Below are 23,238 nucleotides of genomic sequence, written 5' to 3'. Positions count from 1 at the left end.
ACACTCTGTGTCTGGATGGTTGACAGGCTGGGAGATCGTGGCTTGGGTCTTGATTGACCGAACGTTTTATTGTTCCAGAAGGTGTAGGAGTGGGGGGTCAAAGCTTCAGCAGAAATCCAGCAGAGCAAAGAACAGACCAATATCTTAGTCTGTGAGAACAGAGACATCAGAGGACAGAGAAATCAGGTCCTGAATCCAAGCTGACGCCAGACTTCCCTGTGATTAGTGCTTTGATGAGCAGCGCCAAGCCTCTACCTTCACCTAGCTTCCCATTTTCCTGATGAAGGGCTTATGCCCGAAACGTCGATTCTCCTGTTCCTTGGATGCTGCCTGACCTGCTATGCTTTACCAGCAACACATTTTCAGCTCTGATCTCCAGCATCTGCAGACCTCACTTTCTCCTCCCATTGACTACCACCTCGATGTTCAGGATCCAACCTTGTCATCCTGAAGCCATGCCTCTGTAAGGAGTCTCAGATCATAATTATTCTCTTCAATGTGTGCAGTCAATTTTGTTACAATGCACCACACCATTCAGAAACATCGTTTTTAGTTTCAAGTTTTGTGATTTTCAGAATCCCGTTTTGATTGCTGGTACATTTACTCACCTTGTCCCTAAATATCGTTCTCTGATGTTCATTTTCCACATCACTACATTTCTGATTGGCCATGCTAAATTGCTCATAATATCCAGAGATGTGAAGATTAGGTGGGTTAGCCATGGGAAATGCAGGGTAATAGTTTCATAGTAAACAAAGTAGGAGTTGGCCATTTGGCCCATCGAACCTGCTCCACCATTCATTACGATCATGACTGATATATCCACTGTATGAGATCCTTCTCACTGCATTGTCCCAACTACCCTTAATTCCCCAACCACGCAAGTACCCATTCAACTGTGTTTTGAATATACTTAATGAAGATGCTGCTACTGCTTCATTGGGCAGAGAATTCCATAGATTGACTGCTCTCTGGGAAAAGCAGTCCCTCCTCATTTCTGTCCTAAATCTACTCCCCTCAACTTGAGGCCTGGTCTCATCCACCAGCAGAAATGACTGGATAGGGTAGGGCTTCATCCCCACAGTGCAATGAATTCCCACTTTCCACCAAACTCTCAGATGTACTCACTCACTCAGTTGCTGTCTCACAAACTAAAGACTTCATTGCAACTTCTTTTGCTCCCAGTAAGGGAACAACATCTTGGAAAGCTGCTCTGAAAGTCCAACCACACTCTGCATTCACCGAAGACAATTCCAGTGTTACAGCACAGAAACAGACCTTCCGGCCCAACTCGTCCGTGCTGGGGGGAATATGTTAAGTTAGATATGCTTGCAAGCAGTTACAAGTAGCTGCATCTTGCTTCTGCAAAAATCGCAAGGCAGAATCATGAGGGTATATTCCAAGAAATAACTAACTGAAAAGGGAGGTGCTCGACTGGTAGAAGCAGGCGTATTAACATGACAGTAGCAATGGTCACGCACATAGGGAGTTAGTAAGAAGAGGATAACCAAATAAGACCCTGTGTTGCATCAGCAAAAGTAATAAGACCCAGTTATCGGTTGGGGAGGGGGGGGGGGGGCGGGGTTGCACGCTACAGACAGATGTGGTAAAACGATTAGATTAGCTGAAGTAAGGGAGTCTGGAACAAACTCAATCTTCATTCAGAGAGAGAGCAGCAACTTCCGAAGCTCCTGTTCCAACTTCTGCATTCAGACAATAGGAAGGCTCTGATTGGCAGGAGGACCAGTCACCTTCCGGTCCTCCTGAATGGCCCATCAAAAGAAAGTCGCGAGGCGTGCCTTGCGGGCACTGAGGAGCATGCGCAATTTCATCCAGACGCCGGCGAGCACGCGCAGTATGCTCTCTGGCGATGAGGCTGTGACTGAAAGGATTTAAGTGTCTAAATGCCAAGAGAAATAAAAAAGGGGAGATGCATATTTTTTCCCCCCCTGCGATATTTACCTTTCCTATACGCCCCATGACTTTATAAATCGAAATAAGGTCACCCATCAACTTGTGGTCGTCGATAGGGCGAACAGAACTGTACTCAGTCCTCTCCACGTGGTCTCACCAATATCCTGTACAACCTCAACGTGATGTCCCAACTCCTGCACTGAACGGTGTGAACAATGAAGGAAAGTGTGCTAAACGCCTCTTTCACAACCCAGTCTACCAATGATGCAACTTTCAAAGAACGATGTCCCCGATTTGGAGATGCCGGTGTTGGACTGGGGTGTACAAAGTTAAAATTCACACCACAACAGGTGATACTCCAACAGGCTCATTTGCAAGCATTAGCTTCTGGAGCGCTGCTCCTTCATCAGGTGGTTGTGTCTTATGATCCTGCTCCACAAACACCCCATGTCTTTACCTGTCGCTCTCTCAGACACACACACACACCCTAACACTCACACCATCTCTCAGGCTTATACGCCATCTCACACACACTTCATTAGCATGCATGCATAAACTCGCATGCACGCACACACACACTCATGCAGATACAATTACACATAAATCAATGGGGTGAATTTCCATTTGCAGAATTATATTTGCAGATATATTCAATTTTGCTCAAAAAGCACACAAACTGCAGGCCGTCAATCCATGTAATATTTTATAAATTCCTACTTTGATTAATAGAACCAGTCTGATTGAAGATTGGGACACAGACACTTTTGTGCAGTGTCTGAGCTGAGATGTCACCTATTTTTACAAAACCTTAAATCATCTCAAGAAGGTGAATTAAAAGTAGTTCGGGGGATTACATATTAATGAACTGAATCCTGGAACCCATGGTAAAAGATGAAAGATTAATCTGCAATCTAGATTTGTTCAATATGTCCTATCTGTTGCATGACAGTGTGATCTTTTGCTATAAATTCTGTGTCTAATGACCCTGCTCCATAGCTACCTGATGAAGGAGCATCGCTCTGAAAGCGAATGCTTACAAATAAGCCTGTTGGACGATTAGCTGGTGTTGTGTGATTTTTAACTTTATCCACCCAGTCCAACAGCGGCACCTCCACATCGTTTCCAGTGGACACAGCCCACACCTCCCAGTGCTGCCAGGAAACTGTACAATGCCGATGGCATGATGTAGTACCTGGACTCCTGAAAAATTTACAATTTCTAACAATACCGGTTACTCATTCACTGCTGCAACCGATACACAACATTGGAAACATAGTACAGGAGGTTGTAAGAAATGAGCACAGCAGGTCAGGCAGCATCCAAGGAGCAGGAAAATCAACGTTGCCTGACCTGCTGTGCTTTGCCAGCACCACACTAATCTTGAATCTGATCTCCAGCATCAGCAGTTCTCACTGTTGCCAGTAAGAAATGAGCAGTTTTAAAACAAAAACCTGTTGAGTTCAAAGCTCTCAATGAGAGGCTGAGCTCGGTGTGAAGTTTAGGTAATCTTTGTTCTGACCCAACTTTGTTACAGCTTCAGAATCTCTCAACAGAAAGGCATAGAAAAAGTAGCAATGTTTTAAAAACAGCTCAAGGTCAAAGTGCACACACTCCCTCCAACCCCTCACTTTCTTCATTATTGGTCACCACCAAGTTGTCCCTTTGTAATTGGATCCTTGCTAGAGCCTTCACCCAGAAGAAGTTTTGCCTCACTCAGGAACTTCAACCTGTATCCTGTATCCAAGTAAGTTGGATGGGCAGTGTAGAGTCAAATACACTGCTGTGGGTCTGGAGTCACGTGTCGGCCAGACTAGGTAAAGGAGACAGCTGGGATGTCTGAGAGAATCCTCTCCCACAACAAGTTTCCTTCCCTAAAAAGGAGCTGAGTGAATCAGATGGGGATTTCTTCCATCCCAACCCCACTGACAACGGTTTCACTCCAGATTTCTGACCATATTCCAATTCCACTAGCTGCTGCGGTGGGATTCAAACCCAGGAATCCCCAGAAATGGTTTGATAGTCCAGTCAATAATGGCACTCGGCTGTCATTCCTTCAATCACCCTGCGATGGTACGTGAACTTGCTGGTGGCTCCGCAGGTAGGAGGAGCGGGTGAAGGCCTTCCCGCATTCAGGGCAGCTGAAGGGCCGCTCCCATCTGTAGACCCATCGGTGCCTCAGCAGGTTGGAGGCCTGGGTAAAGGCCTTCCCACACTCAGGGCAAGGAAATGGCCTCTCCCCCGTGTGGACCCGCTGGTGGGTCAGCAAGCTGGAGGACTTGCTGAAGGCCTTCCCGCACACAGTGCAGCTGAAGGGCCTCTCCCCAGTGTGGATCCGCTGATGGGTCAGCAGGTGGGAGGAATGTCTGAAGGCCTTCCTGCAGTCGGTGCAGGGGAATGGCCTCTCCCCGGTGTGACTGCGCTGATGAGTCTCCAGGGCAGACGGAAAATGAAAGCCTTTCCCACAGTCGCCACACTTCCACGGTTTCTCCATGGCCAACGCTTCAGCCACACACAAACGGGCGTGAAGCCTGTCCCCACCTTGAATTCCTCTTCCCAGGCCGTATAGCTGTTTCAGACTCCACACTCAGTGCTCCATCCCACTCTCTCTCCCCCTCTGTTCTCACTCCGCTCTAATTCCCCTGAAGGTGCTGATTCAGGATCTTACTGGGGCAGAAAAGCAAAAACATCAAGACTGACATCTCTCTGCATTTTGGATGTCTCCACCTGAAAGTTAATATCTTTCATAACTTTTGTTACAATGTGGCACACGTTCAGACACACCAGGTATCGTTTCAGGTTTTGTGACATCAGTATCCAGTTTCGATTGTTGGTCCATTGGTGATGCTGTTGCTTGGTGACGGTGAGGCTCCCCCGGCCCCGCCCATCACCCCGTGCAGACGTCACGCGGGGGCGAAGGCGGTTGGGAGGAGAAGTCGCTCGAGCGGGGAAGCGGCGGGAGGGCGGCCGTTAGGAAAATGGTGCTGCGCGACCCAGGGCAGACACCCGTCACTGGGCTTGTGCTTTTTACCCTCACTGTTTGTTTTTAATTCCTTGTACTTTTCACCCTTGTGGACTAATCTAATTTATAGATTAAGGTGGATTGGCCCTGCTAAATTACCCATAGTGCCCTGGGATGGGTAGGTTAGGGTGGATTGGCTATGCTAAATAACCCATAGTGCCCAGGGATGTGCAGGTTAGGGTGGATTGGCTATGCTAAATTACCCATAGTGCCCCGGGATGGGCAGGTTAGGGTGGATGAGCCATGGGAAATACAGAGTAAGGGGGTGGGTATGGGTGAGATGCTCTTCAGAATGCCAGTGTGGAATAGATGGGCCGAATGGCCTGCTTCCACATTGTCAGGATTCTATGACACCCCCCCAAAAAAGGAGCATTTTATCGGCATCTATCTTGTCAAGCCACTTTCAGAATTCTACTGGTTTCAATAAGATCACTTCCGATTCAGAGAGGTATACAGCACAGAAACAGATCCTTCGGTCCAACTCGTCCATGCTGACCAGCTTTCCCAAACTAAACTAGTCCCACTTGCCTGCATTTGGCCCATATCCCTCTAAACCTTTCTATTCATGCACCCATCTGAATGTCGTTTAAATGTTGTAACTGTACCTGCATCTACCACTTCCTCAGCAAGTTCATTCCACACACAAACCACCCTCTGTCAAAACGTTGCCCCTCGGGTTCCTTTTAAATCTCTCTCCTCTCACCTTGAAAGAATATGCCCCCTAGTTTTGAGCTCCCGACGCGAAGGAAGAACTGTATTCAGTCCTGATTAATCTTTACCAAACCCTCTCTAACAGTCTCCTTCCTATTACAGGGCCACCAGAACTGTACCCAGTACTCTAAACCACTCTGCCTACCAGTGATACAACTTTCAAAGAACTATGTACCTAACCCCCCACCCCATGTCTCGGGTTTGGAGAGATAAGGGCCGGGTGCTGGCAGGTGGGACTAGATTGGGTTGGGATATCTGGTCGGTGTGGATAGATTGGACCAAAGGGTCTGTTTCCATGCTGTAAATCTCTATGACTCTATGTCTCTCTCTTTTACAACATGACCCAGGGTGCTACAATTAACTGCACTTCCTTGTTTTAGTAAAACGTAAACCCTTGCGTTCATACCTATCTCATACACACATACACCAAGCCTCTCACAGACATATACTCTATCACACTCACACTTTACGAAACGTGCGCGCGCGCCCACGCACACACACGCGCACACACACGGGGTGAATTTGTATTGGCAGAATATTTGCAGATACATTCAATTTTGCTTAAAAAGCGCACTGTCTGCAGGCACTCAATCCATGTAATATTTTATAAATTCCTACTTGGGAAATAGGATCCCAACCTTGAATTAGACAGGTTCTGACAGACTCGAACCTCACACCTTTAAGGCATTGTCTGAGCCGAGATGTGACTTTTTTAAAAAATCAAACCTTAGGTCATCTCAAGAACATGACTTGAAAGATGTTCAATGATTTACATACGAACAAACTGAAACCTGCAACCCATTCTAAAAGATGAAAGACTTAACAGCAATCTAGGTTTCTTCAATATATCCATGACATAGTGATCTTTCGCTATAAAATGTAATGTCTTTCAATCCTGCTCCACAGCTACCCAATGAAGGAGCAGCACTCCAAAAGCTGGTGCTTTCAAATAAACTTGGTGTTGTGTGAGTTTTTAAATTTTATCCACCCCAGTCCAAAACCGGCACCTCCACATCTAGTGAACACAGCCCAAACGTCCCAGTGCTGCCAGGAAACTTTACAATGCTGATGAAATGACGCAGTACCTGCACTCCTGAAAAATTTACAATTTCTAACAATACTACCTACTCATTCACTGCTCCATCTGATACATGACATTGGAAACTCAGTGCAGGAGGCTGAAAGAAATGAGCAGCTTTAAAACAAAAACCTCTTGGAGCTCAAAACTTTCAATGAGAGTCTGAGCCCGGCAGTAAGTTCAGGTAACCTTTATTGCGATCCAGCTTTGTTACAGCTTCAGATCCCCCCAGCAAAAAGGCAGAGAAAAAGTAGCTACTTTTCAAACAGCTCAAGACCGAAGTGCGCACACATCCCCCCACAACCACACTTTCCTTAGTCTTGGTCACCACCGAGTTATCCCTTTGTAATTGGATTCTTGGTACAGCCTTAACCTGTGGGAAGTATTGTCTCACTCAGTAATTTCAACCTGTATCCTGTATTCAAGTAAGTTGGACAGGCAGTGTCGAGTCAACCACACTGCTGTGGGTCTGGAGTCATGTGTAGACCAGCCTGGGTAAAGGATGCAGCTGGAACGACTGAGTGAATCCTTTCCCACAACAGCAGTTTCCTCCCCTAAAAAGGATGTGAGTGAATCAAATGGGGGTTTTCTCCACCCCGCAAAAAATGGTTTCATCGTTAGATTCTGAACTCCAGTTTCTGACCAAATTCCAATTCCGCCATCTGCCGTGGCTGGATTCGAACCCAGCAGTCCCGAAACTGGGTTGATAGTCCAGTTGATAATGGCATTTGGCCGTCGCCGCTTCAGTGCGTCCACAGTAGGGAGGAGCAGGTGAAGCCCTTCCCGTACTGAGAGTAGGTGAACGGCCTCTCCCTGGTGTGGAGACACTGGTGGGTCAGCAGCTTAATCGAGCAGGTGAACCCCTTCCTGCACTCGGGGCCCCTGAAGGGCCTCTCTCCACTAGTGGAGCTGCTCGTGCCTCTGCAGGTGGATCACCTGACTGAACCCCTCCTCACACTCGGGGCAGCTGAAAGGCCTCTCCCCTGTGTGGACCCGCTGATGGGTCAATAGGTTGGAGGAATTGCTGAAGGCCTTCGCGCAGACAGGACAGGGGAATGGCTTCTCCCCCGTGTGGACCCGCCGGTGGGTCAGCAGGTTGGAGGAATTGCTGAAGGCCTTCCCGTACTCTGTACAGGGGAACGGCCTCTGCCCCATGTGGATCCGCTGGTGCCTCAGCAGGGCAGAGGCCTGGGTAAAGTCCTTCCCGCACTTGGGACATCTGAACGGCCTCTCCCCCATGTGGACCCGCCGGTGGGTCAGCAGGGCGGAGGAATTGCTGAAGGCCTTCCCGCACTCGGGACAGCTGAAGGGCCTCTCCCTCGTGTGAATCCGCTGGTGTCTCAGCAGGGTGGAGGAATCGCTGAAGCCTTTCCCGCAGACATAGCAGGAGAATGGCTTCTCCCCGGTGTGGCTGCGCCGATGAGTCTCCAGGACAGACGGGACATGGAAACCTTTCCCACAGTCGCCACACTTCCACGGTTTCTCTACGAGGCAGGATTCCTCGGGTTTCTCCATGGCCAACGCTTCAGCCACACACAAACGCGTGTGGAGCCCCTCCCCACCGTGAATTTCTTTTTCCAGGCCGTATAACTGCTTCAGGCTCCACACTCAGTGCACTGCAACAGTAGGGTCTCTCATCCAGTCCCACTGATGCTGAAAACGTACTCAAACAGGAACCAAAAAGCTTTGCTCCTTCTCACAGAATCATAGTTGGAAAATTGTTGTTGTCCCGATGGATTGAGTGACTGTCAGACATTGATGTCAAAGTGAGGACTGCAGACAATGGAGAGCCCTTCATCTGTTGATTTTGAAACTTCTGTCTTCAGATCGTCCAATACTCTGTTAAAAAGAGATTACAAAAGTCATCATTGTCAGTGCAGGGTAGAAATTCAGAACAAGGAATTCTACTTTCTGTGGAATATTCTTTTCTTTTGTTATTCCACAAAATTGAAAGCACCATCCCACTCTCTCTCCCCCTCTGTTCTCACGCCGCTCTAACTAATTCCCCTGAAGGTGCTGATTCAGGATCTTACAGGGGCAGAAAAAGCAAAAACATCAAGACTAATGTCAAGATAAATCCACCTGAAAGTGAATATCTTTCACAACACTGGGATACTGCTGAGAGCGAGCAGGTCTGCCCCTCAGGTCCCCATTAAATCATTCCCCTCTCAGCTCAAACATTTGCCCTCTCGTTCTGGACTCCCATACCCAGGGGAAAAGACCTTGGATATTCACCCAATCCATGCCCCTTATGAACATCCCAATCCTCCGATTTCCCATCCATCTTTGCTATGTTATACCTTTTCCCTTTTGTCTTTACATGGTCCTTAACTTCCCTCGTCAGCCACAGCCAGCCCTGCCTCTCCTTAGGACCTTTCTTCCTTTCTGGAATGAACTGATCCTGCATCTTCTGCATTATACCCAGAAATACCTGCCATTGTTCCTCCACTGCCATCCTTGCTAGGGGATTGCACCATTGAACATTGGCCAGCTCCTCCCTCATACCTCCATAGCTTCCCTTATTCAACTGAAATATTGTCACTTCCAATTCTACCCTCTCCCTTTCAAACTGCAGATTAAAGTTTATTGTATTGTGGTCACCACCTCCTAATGGCTCCTTTACTTCGGGGTCCCTGATCAAATCCGATTTGTTGCACAACACCTGGTAGGCTCCAGCACAAGCTGGTCGAAGAATCCATCTCAGAGGCACTCCACAAACTCCCTATCTTGGGGTCAAGTACCATCCTGATTCTCCCAGTCTACCTGCATGTTGAAATCCCCCATAACAACTGTACTAATATCTTTGCGACAGGCCAATTTCAGCTCCTTATTCAACTTACACACTACATCCAAGCTACTGTTTGGGGGCCTGTAGATAACTCCCATTAGGGTCTTTCTACCCTTAGAATTTCTCAGTTCTCGCCACACTGACTCTACATCCCCTGATTCTAGATCCCCCCATGCAAGGGACTGAATATCATTCCTTACCAACAGGGCTACCCCACCCCCTCTGCCAGTTAGTCTGTCCTTATGATAGCACGTATACTCTTGAATATTCATTTCCCAGGCTCTGTCCACTTGAAGCCACATTTCAGTTATCCCCACATCATCGTAACTGCCAATTTCCAAATGAGCCTCAAGCTCATCCACTTTATTTCTAATGCTTCGTGCATTCATATTTAATATTTTTTAATTTGTTACTCCCCTCACCCTTCCTATCAATCCCTATTTCACTTGACCTTACGGCATGATCCTTTTCTTTTGAGTTTTCTGCTCCATTGATTCCATTGTCTTTCTTGACTTGCAGTGGCAAACCTACCTGCCAGAATGCTGGTCCCCCACCTATTAAGGTGCAACCCATCCCTCTTGTATAATTTATTCTTACCCCTAAACATCAGCCTCTCATGCTCAAGGGAAAATATCTCTGGCCTATTCAGCCTCCCCCTGTAGCTCAAACCCTCCAACTCTGGCAACAGCCTTGTAAATCTTTTCCAACTCCTGTCAAAGTTTCACAACATCTTTCCTCTCGCAGAGAGACCAGAACTGAATGCAGTATTCCAAATGTGGTCTCACCGATGTCCTGTACAGCTGCAACATGACCTCCCAACCCCTGTACTTAATGCTCTGACCAATAAAGGAAAGCATCCCAAACGCTTTCTTCACTATCTTCCTGAGACTCTGCTCTCAAGGAACTATGAACCTGCACTCCAAGGTCTCTTCGTTCTACAACTTAACATTTGTATAAGTACATGAATAGGAAAGGTTCGGAGGGATATGGCCTATTCTAGGTGGGACTAGCTTAGTTTCTGATTATAGTCAGCATGGACTAGTTGGACTGAAGGGTCTGTTTCTGTGCTGTCTGACTAACTATTCTGGACTGGTCTTGAAACCATTTTCTTGCCTTCCCCCACAAACATCCACTTCTTCGTTGTTCCAAAATCAGATGAGTTCAGCCTTGAATATATTCAATGACCCTCTAACTGCAGGGAGACATCCCCACTTCTGAACTCAATTCCTCTTGCTAATATACCACTTGCCTTGCTGATTGCTTGCTGCACCTGTCTGACAACTGGCAGTGACTGGTGTAGGAGGACGCTGAGGCCCCTTTGCACATCCACACATCATTCCTGAAGAAGAGCTGGTACCTGAAACATCAACTCTCCTGCTCCTTGGATGCTGTCTGACCTGCTGTGCTTTTCCAGCACCACATTTTTGACTCTGATCTTCAGCATCGGAAATTCACCTCCTTTCTGCTTTTTTTTTCCACAGCAAAGGCTGTAACTTTACATTGTGGCACTCCATTTGCCATATGTTTGCCAACTGTGGTCTTCTCTACATCGTGGAGACTGAGCATAAACTTGGGGAATGGTTCGCCGAGCATCGCAGCTGGGTCCACAGAAGCCGACTGGACCTCCCAGTTGCCACTCATTTTAATTCCCCTTCCCAATATGACCATCTTTGGCCTCTTCCATTGCCACAACAAAGCAAACTGCAAATTGGAGGAACAACACCTCATCTTGTGCATGGGCAGCCTGCAGCCCTGAGGATCAACATTGAGTTCTCCAATTTCAAATCACCTCCCTTCACCACTATGGAAAAAGGGGGTGAGAAAAGAGAGTACCATGCTCAGAGCTGTTGGACAGGAGAAGGACATTGCAGTCTGGGGTGAAGCTCAATCTTCATTCAGAGAGAGAGAGGGGAGCAATAGCAGCTTCAGAAGCTCATGGTCCAACTTCTGCATTTAGACAATGGAGGGGGGGGGGCTCTGATAGGCAGGAGGACAATTCCAACTCTGGACTCCTCCCATGGGTTAAACTTGTATGTCTGATGATCTTGCTCTATGGGTTATTGACTGTGTACATTATACAACTCACGGTGGTGCCTGTTCAGTCGCCCTCTTTCTCCTGACGGCTTGGTGGCATCCCCGCCTCCAACAACTAGGTCAAAGGGTTAGCGGCCGGTGTCTTATTTGTCAGGAACAAAACCCTGGAAAAGGCTTGCCTTGCACTCCGGGTAGAACTCCCTTGCCGGAGGGTCCCTTTGAGACACTTCAACTGGACTTCATTGAGTTGCAGAAATGTCAGTGCTATAAATATGTTTAGCTTATTGTTGATGTCTTTTCTAAGTGGATTGAAGCCTACCCTTCCCCTAACACTGCTGCTGAGACTATGGTGAAGATTTTGCTGAAGGAAATTATTCCCTGCTTCGGTATACCTGCGTGCATTAGCTTGGACAATGGATCGCACTTTGTTGGTAATGGTAATGAAGAACTCTTGATGAAGTACAGATTTGAGACGGTCCAAGGAATTCCTTATGAAATCAACTTGTAAGCCTCTCGTGGTTCATACCTTTGGTAGTCTGGAATTTAAAAAAGCTCGTGCAGACAGTTTTAGTTTAATTTTAATCATCCCCTTCATGTAACAGTGATGCTATTAGTACAACATAACATTGATACCTATAAGCCAGCCTCACTGGATTCTAATAACCCAGGAGAGTAGGACATTGTTCTCCCTTCAAGAGTCCTGGCAGGCTACTCTGTTGTACTATCACAAACAGACTACCTTTATAGCTGAAAACGTGTTGCTGGAAAAGCGCAGCAGGTCAGGCAGCATCCAAGGAGCAGGAGAATCGACGTTTCGGGCATGAGCTCCTGCTCCTTGGATGCTGCCTGACCTCCTGCGCTTTTCCAGCAACATATTTTCAGCTCTGATCTCCAGTCCTCACTTACTCCTAGAAGACTACCTTTATACACAAGTTTACAAAGACGATACTGTCACAAACACAAAAAGTTAACAAAAGCACTGCATGTTCTGAACTAGACAGATAATAGTGAAGGACAATAATTCAAGGGAGAAGTCAATTTGTAGCGAGTTTCATTTTGAGGTCAGAATCAAACATTGTTATTAATTTCACAAGGAACAGCCATGAATGTTATCACTCGGTGTCCTGTTTATACAGATTCACTGATGTTCAGGCAAACGTTCTTAATTGTCTTACTCTCCCTGCCTATTTTCTATTGTGCAGCAAATGTGTTGTATAATTCAAAATTAAACATTTTAGTCAAAATGCTTAAGGATAGGTTTTCCTCCTGCCACCTGTTTGCTGAAGTCTTTTAACTGCAGGGTCGTATGAGAATTGCTTTCATGGAACCAGCTATGGGTGTGCATGTTCCACATAACATCTCCTGCCTTGTTGAGACTTGTCTCACCCACTCCTGTAAGACAAAGGGGCCATATACCTCCTGCCCGTATAGACAAACAGCTTGCGTTCCACTGGCCTTATGCGGCATAAGTAACTATACCCATCTTCATGTACAGAATCCTTCCCTTGCGCATTTATGGGTCCTGTTTCTTTTCAGAATCTCATACTGTCACCAAGACCACTTGCAATAGAGTTAAGGGAGAGCCTAATGGGAACAGAATTCTGAGGACCACTGTCTACCAGATGTACAGCACAGAAACAGGCCCTTTGGTCCAACTCGTCCATGCTGGCAAGATAGCCTAAATCTATCTGGTCCCATTTGCCAACACTTGTAAACCCTTCCTATTCATATATACATCCAGATGCCTTTTAAATTTTGTAATTGTATCAGCCTCCACCACTTCCTCTGGCAGCTCATTCCTTACATGCACTGCCCTCAATATAGGAATTGCCCCTTTTAAATCTTCCCTCCACCCTCACGCTAAACCTGTAGTTCTGGACTTCCCCATCCCAGGGAAAACACCTTGTCTTTTTATCCTATCCATGCCCCTCATGATTTTATAGAAATCTGTTGGGTCACCCCTCAGCCTCTGGCACTCGAAGGAAAACAGCCCAACCCTGTTCAGCTCAAACCCTGACAACATTCTTGTCAATCTTTTCTGAATCCTTTCAGATTTCACAACATCCTTCCTCTAGAGAGACCAGAACTGCACACAACATTCCAAAAGTGGCCTAACCTGGTGCAGCTACAACATAACTTCCCAACTCATCGACTCAATTAAAAGGATTGAGAAAGTTCTCAAAACCCACAAAACACACTGGAGGAACTTTTGCAGGTCAGCTTGGACATCAGGGCGAGGGCGGGGGCGTGTGAATGAGGGAAGGAAGCTGAATGTGCTGGAGCCAAGGTGGAGGAAGAACAGAGGATGCAAAACCGGTTTGAAGCTGCAATGAGGAATATTGCATGTGCTGTACTTGTACCTGTTGCAGTTACTGGTGGGAATCGGGTGCATTTTAAACATCAAAACAGAAAAAATGTCCAACCCTCCCCCTTTCCAATCTCTATCCTTCAATCCCTCTTCACTGGGGTAATTAAGAAACCTACCTGAGTTTGCGGAGACTGCTCCCTCCCTGAATTCACTCCAGTTGCAACAAAAGAACAGACATCCCCGCCCCCCTTCTCTCCGGCCCTCCCAGGATGAGGAGTTGCCCAGAGGGAGGGAGTGTCACTCAAACTGACAGGGCCACTTCTGCCCTGTGACGTCATTAAAGGGGCGGGGAAAGGTGAAGGTAAAGGGGCGGGGCGAGGTGGACAGCGGGTCCCCTCACTGCACCTGCACGGCCATGCAGCAGACGGGGAGGAGAATCCCTTCCCTTCAGGGAATCCCCACAGTGTGGAAGCAGGCTACCCTGACCCACGGGTCCACACTGACCCTCCCAAGGGTAACCAACCCACACCGCTCTACATTTAACCCTGAATAATACACCTAACCTGCACATCCCTGGATATTATCCGGAATTTGGCATAGCCAATCCGCCTGAACCTGCACATCCCTGGGCACTATGGGTAATTTAGCATCACCAATCCACCCAAACCTGCACAGCACTGGGCACTATGGGTAATATAACATGGCCAATCCACCCTAACCTGCGCATCCCTGGGCACTATGGGTAATTTAGCATGGCCAATCCACCCTAACTTGCACATCCTTGGGCACTATGGGTAATTTAGCATGAACAATCCACCCTAACCTGCACATCACTGGGCACTATGGATAATTTAGAATGACCAACTATGAGTACTTTGGCATGACCAATCCACCCTAACTTGCACATCCCTGGGCACTATGGGTAATTTAGCAGGGTCAACCCACCCTAATCTGGACAAAGTTAAAAACCATAAAACACCAGGTTTTGTCCAACAGGCTTCTTTGGAACCAGAAGCTTTCGGAGTGCTGCTCCTCCATCAAGTGGTTGTGGAGAATACTATCATAAGACACAGAATTTATAGCAAACCATTCTAGTGTCCTGCCACTGAAATGACATATTGAACAAACCTAGATTGTTAAGTTTTTCATCTTTTCAAATGGGTTGCAGGTATCATTACTACGTAAATCCCAAATTGGGCGGCACGGTGGCACAGTGGTTAGCACTGCTGCCTCGCAGCGCCAGCAGACCCGGGTTCAATTCCCGCCTCAGGCGACTGATTGTGTGGGGTTTGCACATTCTCCCCGTGTCTGCGTGGGTTTCCTCCGGGTGCTCCGGTTTCCTCCCACACTCCAAAAATGTGCAGATTAGGTGAATTGGCCATGCTAAATTGCCTGTAGTGTTAGGTGCAGGGGTAAATGTAGGGGAATGGGTCTGGGTGGGTGCGCTTCGGTGGGTCGGTGTGGACTTGTTGGGCCGAAGGGCCTGTTTCCACACTGTAAAGTAATCTAATCTAATCTAAATCTTCTTGTCTGTCACCTTCTCAAGACAACTCAAGGTTTTATAGCAAAATGTGACATCTCAGCTCAGACAATGCATTAAAGGTGTGAGGTCAGAGTCTTCTGTGTCCCGATCTTGAGTCAGACTGATTCTATTTCCAAAGTGGAATTCACAAAATATTGCATGGATTGAGTGCCTGCAGATTGTGCACTTTTTGAGCAAAATAGAACGTATCTGCAAATTTAATTCTGCAGATACACATTCACTGCCATGGACTTCTATGTGTGCGTATGCGCATGAGGGAGGCAGATAGATAGACAGAGAAAGAGAGAGAGAGAGAGAAAGAGAGAGAGAGAAAGGGGGAGAGAGAGTGGTGCAGGCAGGCTGAGAGAGAGAGAGAGAGCCGCAGGCAGGCAAAGAGAGAGAGAGAGAGAGAGAGCCGCAGGCAGGCAGGCAGAGAGAGTGTGTTTGCTAACCACCTCCTTGCCTGGTTGGCCTTTTTCCCTGTCTACAACTTGCTTTCATAGAATCACCTCGCGTACATTGTTATGAATATTGTCTAATAAGAGTAGATGTATTTAGTAGATGAATCAAAACCATCCCAATGGCTGAACAGCTGGACAAGTGGGAAATATTTGCATCAGTTAACCAAAACTCTTCTTTCACTAACTATATTTGATTGGGCCTGATAACCTCTAGTAAACAGGAATTTTAGTTTAATACATTTTTTATGCACTGGTCAACCACTCTAGCTGCTAGGTATGTGCCCATACCCCCATCCGTCCTGAACTCGTACCAAGCGAGCCCTTATGGAGTTTGAGCGACTTGAAGCTTTCTTTCCCCCTGCCTTTGGAACTGCTCGATTGGAAATCAAAGTCACCCCGCAGACAATCCTGTGCTTGGCTCAGTTCACTGTTGTGGCCCTCCCCTTCAGCGATCTCCCAGATGCCGAGATTTCCCCTTCCTGATGAAACTCCTGATGATGATTCCCCTTCCCTGGCGCCTCTGCCCCTGTCCTTACTGAACCCGAGGACTAACAGTCCGATCTCCAAGCACCAACTCCTGACAATGCCCCTGGCTCTGGGTATAATCCCCCTGGCTCTGGGTATAATCCCCCTTTTGCTGACACCCCCAATCTCCTCTTTTTAATAAAATACGAGGGATTGTGGGAGAATTTGATCAAAATTGACACAAAACTGCTTGGAAGCCATTTTGTCACAAAGCAATGTTTGCAGGAAAATGTAGCCTGTTAACATAATGCTGTCTGAGCCCTGGCTAAGGAATTCTGTTTTGATAGCCTGACCTTGCAGCTGCAGGCTGTCTCTGCTCCTCAGGCCATTAGACTGTGCTGCTTCATAGAATGATGGATTGGTTCTCTCTGTCCCTTATTAGTAATTCGAGCCTAGCTGAACCTACAGTATAAGAAACTTTTAGTTTTGCAGGCATTTGGAAGTGTAGGTCTGGACAATGTGTGTGAAACTTACAACTGCCCCTCAGTTGCATAATTAATGGAGAGTGGGTCTTGTGTTTTAGCATAAAACTTGTAACATTCTGTATTTTATTAGAATATGTCAGACTTTGTTTTGAACTAAGAGGTATTCCCTATGGCAATGAATAAAGCTAGTTAATTACTCAAGGTCTCCTCTCCTGACTGCTTTAAACGATTTGACACACGAGTTACTTTGCCCCAACAATACTAATAGTTACATTGAAGGGAGAGAGAATTCCTCAAGTAGGGCACTCTCAGGATCCTGTGAGACCCCTATTTCTGGTTTACTTCCGAATGAACAAACATTAAGCAATTATTTATTTCTGATTTTGATTCATTTTTCTTGTTTGATTCACTGCTCTGACTGCACTCTATATCTGGATGGGTGACAGGCTGAGATTGTGGGTTGGCTTTCAATTGACTGAATGTTTTCTTGTTCTGGAAGCTGTAAAAGAGGCGTGAAAGCTTCAGCAGAAGTCCAGCAAAGCTGAGAACATCTTACTCTGTGGGAACAGGGAGATCAGAGGACAGAGAAATCAGGCCCTGAAACCCAAGCTGACACCAGACTACCGTATGCTCAGTGCTTTGGTGAGCAGTGACAACCCTCTGCCTTTACCTCGCTTCCCATCTGACTCCCTCCTCAATATTCAGGATCCAATCCTTGCCATCCTGAAGCCATGTCTCTGTGAGGAGTCTCAGATCATAATTATTCACTTCAATGTGTGCAGTCAATTCATTCACTTTTGTTACAATGTGGCACACGTTCAGACTCACTATGTATCGTTTCAGTTTTTGTGACATTAGTATCCAGTTTCGATTGCTGGTACATTTACCCTCCTTGTCCCTTTCTATTGTTCTCTGATGTTCATTTTCCACATCACGACATTGCTCACCGGCCTTGATTTGGATTGGCCATGCTAAATTGGCCACAGTGTCCAGGGATGTGCAGGTTAGGTGGGTTAGCCATGGGAAATGCAGGGTTATAGTTCCATAGTAATACAAGAAGGAATAGGCCATTTAACCCATCCAGCCTGCTCCGCCATTCATTAAGATCAGGGCTGATCTATCCATTATCTGAGCTTCTCCTCCCTGCATTGTACCAGCTCCCCTTAATTCCCAGACTCATCAGAGACACTTGCAGCTGTACTGCTTCCTGATAAACAAATTCTTTCCTTGCATGGGAATATCCTTCTCTTTGCAAGGACCTATTGTACACATCAGCTACTGACCAACACTGTCCAGACACTACGTCGCTGGGCAAAGTGACTTCGTTGCTCAATATCCTGCAATTAACAGTTTGCTAATTGTTAAATGACTGTACCCTATATAATCACATAACTCTCTGTTTCTCATCGGAGTGACTTGTGAGTATTAGGTCGACTTGGCTCTCCCCGTGAGCTCCCGAATAAACAGTCAATAACTCACGGTTTGTGTGTCATGATTACTTATCTAATACTTATTGGACTACTACGAGCAAGTCACCCACAGCATAATCCACTTCCATCCCCAACATGGATCAAGACACCATCCTTTTTTGCCAGACAAGTAAATGTCTCAAGCTCAGGAAACAAAGCCTGTCAAACATTAATATAAACAGATCTAAACCAATCTTTTCCACAGTCTGTCCCTTCACCTCGATTGACTTTCTTTTACCCGCAGCTCCTACAAACCAACAGCTGAACCCAAGGATGAGAAAAGAAATGGGAAAGGGGGCGAGAAAAGAGAGTGCGGTACTCCCAGATGTTAAACAGAGGAAGGAAGTTGCAGTCTGGACTGAAGCTCAATCTTCATTCAGAGAGAGAGGAGCAACAACAACTTCAGAAGCTCATGATCGAACTTCCGCATTCAGACAATGGCGGAGGTTTTAATTGACAGGAGGACCAGACTCCTTCCGGTCCTCCTGGGATTCCCAAAGGTTGGTCTCTCCGTCCATCAGAACGACGAGGGGCGGGGCTCCATTCCGATCTCACACATGCGCACCATGAACATTGCTCACAGCCGATAGAGCAGTAACTGGCCGCATGGGATTGTGGGTACTCCATCAGCCACGAAAGAGATGAAATCAAGAGTCCCAAATGCCGTCTTAACCGTCCTTTTTCTTTTTTTATTTTATTAAACTAATTACAAAATCAGTTTACAACAAACAAACAGTTGCATGTCCAGCTGCATACATGAGACAGCAATTTTACAAGGGAGAGGAGCAAAACCGTCCTTTTTCATGTGTTCCTGACGTACTCGCCTGGAGCCAATCTTTCATCGATGTTCAATTGATCCACTGAGTGAAACACTACAGGTGTTTAACTCGAAATTCTATTTCCAAGTCAGTGTCAGTTGATCGCTCTTTATCCGTCCTCAAATAAGGACCAAATCAAAGCCCGACGTCTGTTCCACTTGAACGTCTATTTTTTTTAGTTTGCAGATTCCAACCATTTATTAAAAGTTATTCATGGTACATGAGCATTGCTGACTGGCCAGCATTTAGTTCCGCTTGAAAAGGTAATGGTGACCTGCCTTCTTCAACTGCTGTGGTCCACACGCTGTACGGTGACCCATAATGTCCTTACGGAATGTATTCCAGGATTTAGACCCAGCAACACTGAAGGAACAGCAATATATTTACAAGTCAATATGGTGAGTGGCTTGGAGGGGTACTTGCAAAACGTTGTGTTCCCAAGTATCTGTTGCCTGATCCTTCTAGATGGAAGTGGTTGTTGGTTTGGAAGGTATTTTCTAAGGATCTTTGGTGAATTTCAGTGTTGTGTCTTGTAGATCATACACACTACTGCTTCTGAACAGTGGGGCAGAGGGAGTGGATGTATGTGGAGATGGTGCCAATCAAGCAGGCGACTTTGTCCTGGATGGTATCAAGCTTTTTGAATGTTGTTGAAGCTGCACCCAGGCAAGCTGGTGGGAGAGTATTCCATTACACTGCAGACTTGTGATTTGTAGAAGATGGGCAGGGTTTGGGGAGTTTCTTGCCACAATATTCCTGACCTGTTGCCTGCTCTTTGTTGCCATTGTGTCTGTTGTTAGTCAAGTTGAGTTTCTGGTCAATGGTAAACCCCAAAGACATTGATAGTGGGATATTCAACACTGTTGAATATCACGGGGCAGTGGTCAGATTATCTCTTTTGGGGATGAGTCATTGTTTGGCATTGGCATGGCATACATGTTACTTGCCATTCATCAGCCCATTGGATATTGTTAAGATCTTGTTGCATTTCAAACTGAACTGCTTTAGTTTGTGAGGAGTTGTGAACCATGCTGAACATCGTGCAATTATTGGCGAATATCTCCACCTCTGACCTTATGATGGAGGAAGGTCACTGATGAAGATGGTTGAGCCTAAGACACTACCCTATGAATTCCTGCAGAGACGTCCTGGAACTGAGATGACTGACCTCCAACAACCACAGCCATCTCTCTATGTGCCAGGTATACCTTAACAATTAAGATACACAACAATTATTTTAAAACAAATTGAAGGAATACATACGAGACACCCCTCTTCCGGGAGACTCCAGTGAAAGTTTTTCTGTTCCAGAAACAACCTAAATGTTGACTGTCATCAACCTTTTTGATGTTGGCCAGCCACAGCTCTCCCTGTTTATTCCCCCCCATCACCCACAGCTCCCACTGTCTATTCTCCCCCACCATCCACAGCGCCCCTTGTCTATTCTCTCTACATCCCCAGCTTCTTGTCCATTCTCCCTCTATACTCCAAACACCCTGTCCATTCTCTCTCACGTAACTCTCTGCAACCCTGTCATTTCATTCCTCACCCTCTGCCCCCATCTATTCTCTCTCACCACACCGTCTGTCCCATTTCTATTCTTCCAGGCCCCCACCATCTCCTCTCCATCCATTTTCTCTCCCTCCCCCCACCATCTGCCATCCCCGCCCATTCTCTCTCCCCTGTTGTGGGGAAAAACACCAGGCTCGGAGTCAGAATTGGGGTTCAATGACAGAGTTTATTGCACAAGGAAATACCGGGGCTCCGGGGAGAGATTTTTTTTTTATTTCAAAAATATACTTTATTCATATATATTTAATCTATACAATTGGACATGTCATCATTCTGTAAACATTCCATTTCTTTACGTATCGAAACAGGGTAATCATTCTCTCTCCACCACACCCGCTGCCCCCATCTATTCTCTCACCATACCCTCTGTCCCATTTCTATTCTTCCAGGCCTCCACCATCTCCTCTCTATGCATTCTCTCTCTCTCCCTCCCCCCAACATCTGCCTTCCCCGCCCATTCTTTCTCCCCTGTTGTGGGGAAAAACACCAAGCTCGGATTCAGAATTGAGGTTCAATGACAGAGTTTATTGCACAAGGTAATAATGTGGCTCCGGGGAGAGATAGACACCAACAGCACAGTGTCAGCTGCAAGACTTCTCTCGACCCGGAGCACACGTCAAGAAACTTTTATACATCTTGTGATACAATCGGTCAGGGATGAGATTATTGTCTTTGTAACATGATTTGTTTATGGTAATCATTGTAGAATCGTTGATAGTTTCGGTACAGTCTTTGTCAGTTCAGGCACAGCCTTTGTTAATTTCTGCACAGTCGTTGTCAGTTTCAGTGCAGACATTGTCCATTTCAATGTCTGCATGGAAATCCTTTGTTGTAGTAATGAGCGCTAATTGCTCTTCCTGAGAAGGAGGATTCCTGCAGCCCTGGCTATTAGCATTTGGTATTGAGTCTGTATCAAGCTGTTAGCACTTCTATAAGAGGTGTTGGCTGGACCCAGACACTTCGGCGGGCAGTGTTCATTACTCATGTGTATTCTCTCCCCCATCCGCCTTAAACTAATCACCTGGGTTGTGAGTCCATTGTGCTGGCATTCTGGTGGCCCCAGGCAGTGTCTGTATCAGCTCTGCTGTTTCGCTCCGTATTGTGATCCGGTGGCCATCTTGTGTGTCAAGTTGGCCAACTGATGGCTCAGTGGTCATCTTGTGTATCCGTGTGCCTAGTGTCACCCTGCCCTGTGCCATCTCCCACTTCTCCGCCACGCCCAAACTCTCTCCCCCGCCCAATCTCTCTATCAACCCCACTTATTCTCTCTCTCTCTGTCCCTCACTCACAGTTTCTCTCTATCCCCTCCATTTTCTCCCTCTCTGTCCCCCATCCATTCTGTCTCTTTTCTCCCCAGCCCCGACCACACCCGTCCTTTCTCATGCCTCGAACCAGCTTTGACCGCTGTATCAAGCCCTTCAAAAGGACACACACACAGAGAAAATGGATGGTGATGACTCTACCTGGGAGTTGGGAGGGGTGAAAAATGGCTGGTCTTCAAAATTGAGAATACCTAAAATGATATCTTCAGAAACATCGTTAAAGTCCGAAAGCACATTTAAGTTTTTCAAAGAGCTGCTGAAGTCTTTCTAAAACTTTCACTGAAATAAGCACAGTCAGGCCACAGCTCAGGAGAGGCTGGGAGGTGTGAATGGGCGAAAGTGAGGACTGCAGGTGCTGGAGATTAGAGTGGTGCTGGAAAAGCACAGCAAGTCAGGCAGCATTCAAGACTTTTGTCTGAAACGTCGATTTTCCTGCTCCCTTGGATGCTGCCTGATCTGCTGTGCATTTCCAGCAGCACTCTGATCTTGACTGTAAAGGGTGAATGGCCTAATGAAGTTGTTCCAACTATCTAGAAATAGCGTCACAGAGCACAGAAACATACCCTTCGGTCTATGCCGACCAGATATCCTGAATTAATCTAGTGACCCATTTCCCAGTATTTGCCCCTTATCCCTCCGAATCTGTCCTATACATATCCCCATCCAGATGCATTTTAAATACTATCATTGTACTAGCCTTCACCACTTCCTCTGGCTGATACGCACCACCGTCTGTTCAAAAAGGTTACCCCTCAGAAACCTTTCCCCTCTCACCCTAAATCCATGCCCTCCAGTTCTGGACTCGCGCAACGTGGGGAAAAGACATACAAAAGTTGAGCATCCAGACAGAATGCAAAAGCAATGAAGTGTCGAACCACAGCGAAAAAACAAATTGTAGCTCGACCCCTTTTTTGTCCTATTGGCATTTGGACTCTTAAAATCTGACAGGAACACCAGCATCCCCAATTTTTTTTTTATTTCAAAAATATACTTTATTCATATATATTTAATCTATACAATTGGACATGTCATCATTCTGTAAACATTCCATTTCTTTGCACGTCGAAACAGGGTGATCATTCATATTCACAGGTTGGTGCGATTACATTGAGCTGAGGCGCCAGCGGAGCCCAAATGACTGCGCGGGCCCCCTGTTCTTCTTAGGCAGGCAGATGTTAGACGGTGGTCTTTCCCCACCGCACCTTGGCGGCAGCTGCCCCAAGCTTCAGCGCGTCCCTCAACACGTAGTCCTGGACCTTGGAATGTGCCAGT

The 23,238-nt window shown here is 46.6% G+C and overlaps 1 protein-coding gene across 1 annotated transcript in view; it reads right to left on the bottom strand.

Moving 5' to 3' along the window:
- Positions 1 to 8,237, bottom strand: part of LOC148144177 (uncharacterized) — a 67,607-nt gene extending 59,370 nt beyond the window's left edge. The window contains exons 1-3 of the mRNA XM_087975305.1: positions 7,624 to 8,237; positions 6,422 to 6,428; positions 4,021 to 4,282 (exon numbers count right to left, since the gene is read on the bottom strand). Coding sequence (XP_087831431.1) covers positions 4,021 to 4,282; positions 6,422 to 6,428; positions 7,624 to 8,237 — 883 coding nt within the window. The remainder of the gene's footprint in view (positions 1 to 4,020; positions 4,283 to 6,421; positions 6,429 to 7,623) is intronic.
- Between the last annotated feature and the right edge of the window lie 15,001 nt (positions 8,238 to 23,238).

This window comes from Chiloscyllium plagiosum, unplaced genomic scaffold (assembly GCF_037043375.1).
Source record: "Chiloscyllium plagiosum isolate Xiang-an unplaced genomic scaffold, Cpla_swu_hap1 HiC_scaffold_27, whole genome shotgun sequence".
NCBI classification, from domain to species: Eukaryota; Metazoa; Chordata; class Chondrichthyes; order Orectolobiformes; family Hemiscylliidae; genus Chiloscyllium; species Chiloscyllium plagiosum.
The sequence above is the reverse complement of the archived record's forward strand: the minus strand, read 5'-3'. Positions and strand labels throughout refer to the sequence as shown.